General features: G+C 37.4%; 1 protein-coding gene across 1 annotated transcript in view; it reads left to right on the forward strand.

Moving 5' to 3' along the window:
• The window catches only part of PSKH2 (protein serine kinase H2), an 18,905-nt gene extending 8,505 nt beyond the window's left edge, over positions 1–10,400 (forward strand). Inside the window, exon 3 of the mRNA XM_006160749.1 lies at positions 10,095–10,400. Within this exon, the coding sequence (XP_006160811.1) occupies positions 10,095–10,400 (306 nt within the window). The remainder of the gene's footprint in view (positions 1–10,094) is intronic.
• The last annotated feature ends 577 nt before the right edge of the window (positions 10,401–10,977 follow it).

Below are 10,977 nucleotides of genomic sequence, written 5' to 3' on the forward strand. Positions count from 1 at the left end.
GAGGTTATAGAAATAAAGTTGCCAATACTTATGTATAGAAAGTCCAACAAAAAAGGAAATTCATTGTATGTAGAGCAAATGAACATGTTTATTTAAATTTTAATTTCGCATAAAGAAAAGTATTAGTTTGATTATACTCACTTAAAATGTACCACTTATGTGTACAGAAACATTGTAAGCAAAATAACTATTAAATAACAAATTTTGAAATGGTATTTTCATACTCTGACAGGACTTTAGTACTTTATTAAATAGCCTATGTCTTCAAAAACTCATCCAAATTGATAAGTGGGAACTAAAACTTACCTAGAGAAGTAGAAAGAATGGGAAGAACTCACAGACATTGAGATACATTGATTACTAAGAGTCTGAAACATGTCTAGCATCGCTAATGACCAAAGAAATGCAAATAAGAATAAAAGTATTTTTTCCTCCTCTTCTTTCTTCCTCCTCCTTCTTCTTTTTGTCTATCAAAAAGATAAAGGCAAAAAAACCTCAACTCAACTTAATTTTACTCATTGCTGCTAAGAATACTGAGATTAGCCCTTTTATTTACTGCTGATAGAAGTCAGTAGTCAAAGATTTCTTAGAAAGTAGTTTGAAAATATGCAGCTGGAACTTTAAAACATGTATACATTTTGATGTGGTAATTATGCTTTTTCCTTTTTTTTTTTTTTGGAGAGGTTTTTGCTATAGGGTGCGTGCGCTCGCCAGAAAGACAGAGAGAAACAGAGAGACAGGGGGATGGTCATGCCGCAATCCCTTCTCCTCCATTCTCCTCTCAGGATCTTGGGCACGCACGCACATGTGCCCAGCGTGAGTTTAAGCCACCAGGTCCGAGACTCGAACTGTGGTCAGCTACATGGGAGTCCAACGACATAGCCATTATGCTAACTGCTGGTCCCTATGCTTTTTCCTTTTTAAAAATTTTCCAAGGGTGTATGTGCTTGCCAAAGGGAGAAAGAGAACACTCAAGAAAGCACTCCCCATGGGGCGCTGGGGCATGGTCATGCAATAATTCTTTCTCCTTTATTTCTTCCTACTTTTGTGATTTTGGGGGGGACATGCACATACATGCACTCAGCATGTTTTTCAAGCTGCCAGGCCTGAGACTTGAACTGCACTGTTGGCCAATGTGGGATCCAAGAGTCCTAACCACCAACCCCTTGCTGTCCTGGTAATTCCTTCTTAGACTCTAAGGAAGTAATTACAGATGCAGCAAAGGTTTCAGTATTAGGGTGTTCATCTGGTAGTGAATAATTGCAAAGAAACTTAAGACAATGTTTGAATAAATTATGGACTGTCCTTATGACAGGAAATAACAGTTCCTAAATTATGCATGCTGAAAAATTGTAAAGACGTTGGAAAATTTTCACAATATACCACCAAATGGAAAGAAGGCAGGAAATAAACTGTATAATGTTATCAATCCAGGTGGGAGGATGTATGCATATGAAAAGGACTAGGAGGAAATACAATAAAATGCTAGCAGTACTTCAACATATGGATTTGAGGTGGGGACAAAAACATTCAGCCCATAATACCAAGAAATTACATGTTAAATAGACTCAGAAAAGTACATCATCATGTTTACTCTGGAATCATATTATTGTATATACTGACCATTGGGCAACCTAGTAATTTTTTTAGAGATATTTTTGCTATAGGGCACATGTGCTCACCAGAGAGACAGAGAGAGACAGAAAGACAGAAAGCAAGAAATCACCCCCCAGGGGGAATGGCCATACCTTCTCTTCCATTCTTCTCTTGAGATGAGACATGAATGCACCAGGTGTGAGTTTCAAGCCTCCAGGTCCGGGACTCAAACCACAATCGGTCACGTGGGAGTCCTGTGGCATAACCATTATGTCATCTGCTGGTCCTTAGCCTAGAAATTTCTAAATTTACCAATTTTATTTAAAAACAAGGGTGACCAACGAGTCTGGAAGCATAGGTACTATAGAGAAGCTGAAGATGGCTATGCCCTAATACCCGGAACTCGTTATGTCTATTGCAAAAGGCAATTTGTAGAGGTGATTAAATGAAAGATTTTGGGATGGGAAGGTTATTTTAGATTCTCTTGATAGGTCTGATATATCACAAATGTCTTTATAGTAGTGAAACAAGAGGATCAAAATTAGAGAGAGGAGCTATGACAATAGAAAGTGTGAAAGTGCACTAAAGAGGGAATAAATTGACCAACGAAACAGGAATTTTCGAGCTTGTGGTGGATGCTTTGAAGATGAAAGAAAGGGACATGAGCAAAAGAATGCCAGCAGTTGCTAGGAGCTGGAAAAAAACACTAAACTAATCCTAGAGCCACCAGAGGGAACACAGCTCTGCCTACATCTTGATTTTAGCCTGGAAGACATGCTTTGGGTTTTTGATATGAAAGTTGTACGGTTGGACATTTGAATGTTGTTTGAAGTTCTGTAATTGAAATTCCAGGTATGACATGTTGTAACAAGTCACTTCTTTTCTCTAGGATGTGATGGGAAAATAAATTAAATAAAGTAAGAGCTTCCAGACGTCTAACTTCTCTACGTCTCATGATAAAAGGCAGTGATGAGTTTAATATAAATACCAGAGCTGGCTCTGTGGCACAGGGTAATTTACTGCTCAAGAGAATCTAGATCCTACTGGTTGAGACACTGTGGCCTGGTTAGCCTGTAACACAGCAGGTATGTGTGTGAGTGCCCAAGATGTGATGGGCTGGAGGACTGGAGGAAGGGGATCACAGCATGACCAGACCCTGTGGAGGTGCTCATCTCTCTGTCACTTTCATGTGCACGTGCATACACTCTAAAATAAATAAAGAAGAAAATAGAAATACCAAGTATTTTACTGGATACTTGACAAATCCTTACTTTAGCCCCAGCCATACACAAGTGAAATAATACGTATGGCACTAATGTTTCACTCTTTCAAGTTTGGACGTGAAATAGATTCTTTCTCATGAAACCTTCAATAGTCATTCCAATGTGTCATTCTTTTCCTTTTCTGATAATTGTTTAGTATTACAATTAACTGCATTTGTTTGAATGCTTAATCTGGTTGCTATATGTTCTCTCCCTCTTTAATTTCCAGAGAGGAAATACATTTTCCAGAGAGAGACAGAGGGAGAAAGAAGTATTTTCCCAAAAGGCCATGATACACTGCAACCCCTTCTCCTTCATTTCTCCATTCTCATGGAACTTTGGGCATGGGCATGTGCCCTATGTGTTTTCAAGCTGCCAGGGCCAGAATTCAAGCCCTGGTTGGCCATGTGGGATCTGGTTCCCTTATCCACTAGGCTATGGGGCTGGCCCATTATATGTCATTTTTCTAAGTTATATAAGCTCATTGAAGCTGGGAATGTAATTTTTCTCTTTTTTCCAACATTCTAACATGGGGAAAACATTTAATAAAAATAAACTACTTCTTGAAAATATTGACAGATTCCAGTTTACAACCCCATGTGTAAATAGATCTTACATATAACTATTTTGAGGATAGCATACAGATTTTAATTTGTAGCTAGGTAGGCTATTAGGTAATTATTAGTATCTTTAGTAGTTGCATGTATTAAATTCTTTCTGAAATATCAAGGTGTTTTGAAGGCTATGTTTACTCAATAGGTTTTTTGGTGAGAGTGAGAGTTGGTCTTTCCAATTGCTTCCTGCAATGCCTGAGGAGCAACTAGGGTAAAAAGATAGAGCAATTGGAGGAGGAGTAGAGAAGAGTGATGGTTTCCCCACTGTGTGAGGGAAGTCCTCACTTGCTCAACAGTGCCTTCATGATGACTTTCTGTGTGGTGTTGGACTTGTGCTGGAGACAGTCAGTAAAGGACTCATCCTTTGAATCTGACACCATTTGAATCCACCTTGTGTGGTCCCCACCCCTTCCTTCTGGATGGACTTTCCTTGTGTCAGGAATTCTGCTCAGCTCTGGGAAGACCCACAAGGAAAATGCTCAGTGTCCTGCTCTTAGGAGCCTAGTGATCTTGGCCAAGAGACCAAGTATTATTGTGCCTCTCTTCAGACATAATTGCATTAATATGAATGGGAATGAAGTCTCAATTGCTAAGAGAGCAATGCAAGAGAGCCTATCATGGTTTTGGGAAGTTGGATCAGAGTCTATGAAGAAGGGAACATCTGTGCTGTGTCTTGGCAGAATAGGAGTTTCTGGAAGGGAGGCGATTAGCACATTCCAAGTAGACAGAACATATGCAAAAGCACTTAAGAGGGAATAAATTGAATAATGAAACATGGGGATTTTGGAGCTAGTGTGAGTGCACCCTCATGCATGTATATGTGTAAGTGTGCGTATGTACATACATGCATGTTGATGTGAACATTTTGTGAAGCAGTGTAGTACAATGGTTATGAATGCAATACTGTCTGGATTTCTCTCCCACCTCTGCTATTTATTAGTTTTGTGACTTTGGACATGTTTCTTAATTTCTCTATATCTCCATTTCTGCTTTTGGAAAATAGTAATAATGATATTACCAACCCCAAAGGGTTGTTGTGACAATCAAAAGAGCAAATAGATGTGCTAGAATAGTTCCATGTATTAGTACATTTGGAGCCAATATTATCCTTGTGTTAGTTATTCCTGTTATCGTAGCAATTAACATGGAAAATGCACTGAAAATTTGAATTATACTTATTAGTTTTACATTTTATTTATTTATTTACTTATTTATTTGCAGTACAAACTTCATACATTAAGTGTACTTTTTTTTAAAGAGAGATTTTTTGCTATAGGCCATGTGTGCTCCCCAGAGAGACAGAGATAGAGATAGAAAGTGAGAAATCACCCCCAGGGGATGGCCACACCACAGTCCCTTCATTCTTCTCCCAGGACTTTGGGCATGCACGCACATGTGCCTGGCATGAGTTTTAAGCTGCTGGGTCTGGGACTCAAAGCGCAGTTGACTATGTGAAAGTCCAGTGATGTAATTGTTATACCATCTGCTGGTCCTACAAGTGTACCTTTTTCATCTTTTAAATGAAATAAGGAAAGTTTACATTAGAATTTTAGTACTGATGATAAATTATAAGCATTCTTGTTGATCATATATTTTCGTCTAATTTTATTTCACTGTATCATAGTCATATCTTTTTAATGTGAAATAAATAGATAATAAAATAAGTCTTATAACCTTAAGAGCTAGCTTACAGGGATAAACACTAGCATTAAAAACACATTTTAAAAATCTCTCATGGACATTCATATAAATAAATGGCCTCCACCTGCTTAGATATACCAGTGATTTCCATACTGTTAGGGAAAAAAAAATGTTTATTGGTATACTCTCTTAGAAAGAACACATCTGATAGATTATGTTTATTTTTATCAACCAGGACCACAATTTTGTTCTATCCCCTTATCTCACTATTTCTTGTATCCTATCTTTACTACATTTCTTTTCCATTCAGGTTATTAAGAAGGAAGAATGGAGAGGAGAGCAGAAGATTCAATACTTTAATTTGCTTTCGTCATGAGTAGAATTCCAGTATTGAATATTATACCATATCTCAGTTAGATCTGCCAAACTTTAATTTTTGTCATTTGTTTTCCATTCCTACGGTTTCATTTCTAAATACTTATACTTAAAAAGAATATAGCATGCTCAATATTTTTAAATAATATTTTCACTTTAAAATTACTTTATGGAAAATAATTTCGATGGTTATAAAATCTTTCATAATGTACTTCAATCTTTTCCCCGACTTACCTTAAATTGAATGGAAATAAATCTTCCCTTAAATCCAATCATGAGTAATGAGCGTTTCTAGGAATTGAAATGGTGCTACTATATTTCATTTTGACTGTGTATATGGTTCCTTTAGATATATGAGGTAGTGTTTGGATTGGAAAAGGAGTTATGTCTTCTGCTTTCTTGATTACCTTGTACTTCTTGACCTTGGTATCATCAATGGAATTCACAGAGTTCAGGAGGCAATCATTTTTAACTCTAAGTTTAGAAACTTAGAAGTATATGGATTTAATATTATATTTATAATGTTTATGTTTTGGGTTATATTACAGGAATTAGTTCTAAATGTATATTACATATAGAAGAATGAGTCGGTTGTTGATTTAGAGTTCAGAAGCCAAGCTAAGGCTAGGTGGTGTTGCAGTGGTAATGCAAATGGATCCACATGGGAAAGGTCTTGGGTCTCTCTCCTGGAATATCCCTGAGGATACTAGACATGCACATGCCTGGATGTGGGCCAGCTGAGATGGGTTGGATCATGGCGTGAGGACCGTATTGGAGTACAATCTCTATTCCTCTCTCTTTCCCATGGAAGAAATAAAATAAACTTAAAAACAAAAGGCCAACCCAATTTTTTGGGTTGCTCTTTTTATATTCTTATTTTTTCCTGAAAAAAAAAATAGAACTCTCTTCTTTTTTAACCTCTGGTAATTCAAGGAATGGTAGGTACTCAACAAACTTAACCCTCTCTTTAAATCTCAGTGTTTTCCTTATTGGTAGAACAGTGGAAGCATCTCTTTTCTCACAGTAACAACCTCTTCATTCACACAGTACCTCTTTGTGAATGTGGTGAAGAATTAGTGAACTCTTCCCATTTTTAAAATTAGATATCACCTATAATAACTTGTGGTTATGTATTCACTTTTTTCACCAGAGTTTACAAATACTTCAATAAATAAAGCATTTCTTTTTTTTTTTTTTCCCACATAGGTTGCATGAACTTTCTTGAGAGAAGGAAAGAGAGTGAGAAATCATCCTCCTCCAGAGGCAACAGCCACACCATAGTCCTTTATTCTCCATTTTCCTGTTAAGATTTTGGGCACACATGCGTACGTGTCTGGTGTGCTTTTCAAGCTGCTGTGCCTGGGACTCAAACCACAAAGTTGACCATATGGGATCCAGCTGTGTTAACTTTCATGCCACCTGCTGGGCCCAGAGAGAGAATTTCACACAATTGCTTATTGTTTTTGAGCCATTGCAGCTTTGGCAAAGATAAAGCATAATTTTAAATCTGCTTTATAGACTGGGAAATAAAGAAAATTTTAAATGCCTGTGACATAAAGATGATATATAGAATCTGCTGCCATCTGGATGAGGAGGAATGATTTTATTCATTCTACTACTAACAAAGTCATAGAGTTGGTCAGTACTTTTGAGCACATTCACATAAAATTTGATTGAAAATTTCAAGTTAAATCCTATCAAGACCATCCACTAAATTTCAAAGAGGGAAGAAAAATGCAAGTCAGAGAGTTGTAACCAGCAGATTTTAATTTTTTTCTAGAGAGAAATTTTTGCTATAGGGCGTGTGCACTTGCCAGCGAGACAGACAGAGACAGAGAGAAAGTGAGAAATTACCCCCCGGGGGAAGGCCATGCTGCAATCCCCATTCCTCCATTCTTCTCTTGGGTAAGCAAACACATGCACCCAATGTGAGTTTGAAACCACCGGGTCCAGGACTCAAACTGCCATTGTCTATGTGGGCTTTCAGTGACGTAACCATTATGCCAAACAGCATATATTTTTAAATAAAATTCAGGCCTTTTGAGAAAAGAAATGATACTTAGTGCATTTAGTCCAAGGGTTATAATGTAAATTATCCATTTAGCTAAGAAAAATAGATATTTTTAGTTTTTCTGAAAGCTAATCAAATCTAGATAATTAACCAGGTGACTTCCAACATTGGAATTTGAGTCAACCAATAGTCTCCTAATTGTTTTTGGCTACGTAATACTATCAGTCAAAATTTTTGAGCATGTAGTCTTAGTTTTTATTCACTTATAGAATACATATGTATATGGATACTACTTTATTTTTACTTTATTAAACATAAACTAAAACCAATCTTAGTTAAGAAGTGAAAATAAAAGTTTGTTTTCTTCTAACCTTTTCTAATATATAATGTGAAATTAACCCCTAGATCCTCTCTAGTTTTTCTTTATGACATGGGAATTCTGGAATTTATAACTCATGTTCGAGTAATGCATTTTGGTAGAAGGCCTCTTCTTTCAGCATGCCAGTTATCTTGCTTTCTGGAACTGCATTTTACAGATAGATTGATTTGGGGTCATCGTAGTGAGTGCTCCATGAACCTTGCTGCACACATTTTTTGTTCTTTCAGAGATATTCACTTGCTTGTCTTAAAATGTTCCACTGAAGACATTCAATTTAACTTTCATTTAAATATTTGAGCTCAGATAAATGTGTCTGGTTCCAGGGCCAAATAGATGTCTAGCCAGAATCAGAGGGCATGCCATTGTGAGTGTCGGCCAGTGATGCATTCTGTCTAGACTTGCCGGGTTTACTTTTTATTTTTCCTGTGTTTGAGTATTGGGCAAAATATGCTCATTTATTTTAAGACTGTTATTTTGGGGATGAATGTTTCTCATTTGCCTAAATAAGCTGAAGGAACAAAAAAAAAATACTTCCTTTATTGGCTTCTCTTTATTTAAATTCTAGGTTAATTGGGGGCTGGACAGTGGTGCTGGGATAACCTGCAGTGCTTTGTGAGGCTAACCCACACGGGAAGGTTCTGAGTACATGCTGGGAGACCTCTCTAAGTGTGGTGAGCATGCATGTGCCCATAATCTGAGGCCGGTTGAGGCCTGGAGTAGATTGTGACACCCTGTTGGGGTCTCTCTACTTCTTTTTCTCTCTCTCTCATCTCTTTGTCTTGTGGAAGAAACAAACAAAACAAAATAAATTCTAAGTCAATAGAGAGTGGTAAGAGATGGGGAGTGTGTTGTCTATGGAGGGAGTTTGATTTTTCCTTATACAGAGTAAGGACTTTCTTATCTTTTCTGGGAGATGTGATTCTTAAAAAAACACAATTTGTTTGGGCTAGCCAGGTAGTGTGGTAGTTAACACAGCTGGCTCTCACATGGCTATCTGTGTGGTTCAAGTCTTTGACCTGGCTGCTTGAAAAACACACTGGGCACATGTGTGTGCCTGCCTTGAATCCTGAGAAGGATGAAGGAGAAAAGACTGTGACATGATCGTTTCCCCTAGGAAGGTCCTTTCTCACTTTTTCTCTCTGTCTTCAGTGAGTATACATGCCCTACAGCAAATTAGAACAAAACAAAATAAAGTTTTCTCAGTGCTTACCACTTTTAGAAGGTGAGAGGTACAAAATGACGGTTTTCTCTAGGTATATGCTGGGTGTTTGTAGGTAATACAGAAAACAAGTTGGAGTATAAATAAACAGCCCTTTGGCCTCTACCCTAACAAATGGCACTACGAATCATGGCTTATTGTACTTGAAGAATGTGCAAAGCTGCAAATGTTGCCAGCAAGTGCGCGAAATGTGGACTAGCTAGTCGTGCACATTGCACTGAGTCCTAGCTCTGCTACATGCTGAACACCATTTGTAGCAATGGATTAGGAACAAAGAAGGCCCTGTGTGTTCAAGGAACTGCCCTGCGTGAGAATCCTTTGCTGAAGTGCCCTTACTGTTCTCCCTCTTGTGTCTCCAGACTATGACGATAGAGGCATCCTAAGTTCAGAGTCAGTTTTCAGAGAGAGAGAAGATGATGATTGCTCAATCCATTCCACTTTTCACCTCCCATCTTTATAGCATATGACATAGTTTTCAAAGCATACATAGACTACATGTCACTCAAAGTCAAAAATATTACCATACAAATTATTCTCAACAGATACATTTCCATTCTTATGTCTGGGAAATGTTTTATATTCTAATTGCTTATTTGAAAAGGTTTTTTTTTTTTTTTCTGTTGTTGTTATTTTGTTGGTCATTGATCAGTATGATTAAGAATAAGATCCTCTGAGCCGGTCCTATTGCCTCATGGTTAAGGGAGCCAGCTCTCTCATGGCCAACTGCAGTTTAAACCCTGTCCCAGTGGCTTGATGAAAATGCACAGTAAACATGTGTACATGCCCCAAATCCTGATAAGATGGAGAAACAGAGGAGAAGGGACTGTGATATGACTATGCCCCATGGAAGATACTTTGTCACTCTCTTTCTGTCTGACTCTCTCTCCCTGGTGAGCCCACATGCCTTGTGGCAATTAAAACATAAAGATTGTGATTCTATGTTTTTTGAGTGTACATATTTATTGCTTACTTCATTCTGCTTTATTTTTCTTTTCAGCCTTGGCCGAGTATTTCCCACATGGCAAAGGACTTTATAGATAAACTCTTGATTTCAGAGGCTAGTCATCGCATGTCAGCTGGCCAGGCCCTGGACCATCCCTGGGTGATCACCATGGCTGCAGAGTCTTCCATGAAGAATCTTCACAGGGCCATTTCCCGGAACCTCATGCGGAGGACACCTCCACAGTCTCAGAGTCCTGGATCTACACAATCTTCTAAGTCAGGTTATTCCCACAGATCAAGGCACATGTGGGGCAAGAGAAACCTAAGGATACCAGAATCACCTCTGTCTGCACTTTTATAAACAGATGACCTCTAAACTTATTTTATTCAATTTTAAGCTATATGAATTAACTTCATTAATAGCATTAGTCAGTAGACACCGTTTTCGCATGATTAGGGCACCCTACAGCTCCGAGGACAGGTGAGCATATAGTCATTGTTAGATAATGTTGAACTTTACTTAAAACATTTTTTATATAATCTATAATTTTTCCTATACTTACATTTTTCTAAAATATACTGCTGCAAAATATTAACATCATAGTAAATATTAGATCCTTTTAGATAAATTCAAATAGGTAAAGAAAATCTCTTAATTATTTAATTGATCTAAAAGTAGGGTTATATCTGTGAAGGAATTATGAATCAGACATAGTAGGCTTAGTTATATATGAGAAATAAATGTATTCATCATGAAATTACTAGCTTATATTTAAGACCTACTATATGGTGTTAAAACTCAAGATAATTACAAATGTCTGTTGACTTCCTATTTAGTCTGCAAAATATGAAACACTGTTAGTGTTTCACACTATATGGAGCATATAAAGAACCTTAAGATATAGTTTATATTCATATGCAACATAGGGACCAGCAGA

This window comes from Tupaia chinensis, unplaced genomic scaffold, assembly GCF_000334495.1.
Source record: "Tupaia chinensis unplaced genomic scaffold, TupChi_1.0 Scaffold000707_1, whole genome shotgun sequence".
Classification (NCBI taxonomy): domain Eukaryota; kingdom Metazoa; phylum Chordata; class Mammalia; order Scandentia; family Tupaiidae; genus Tupaia; species Tupaia belangeri.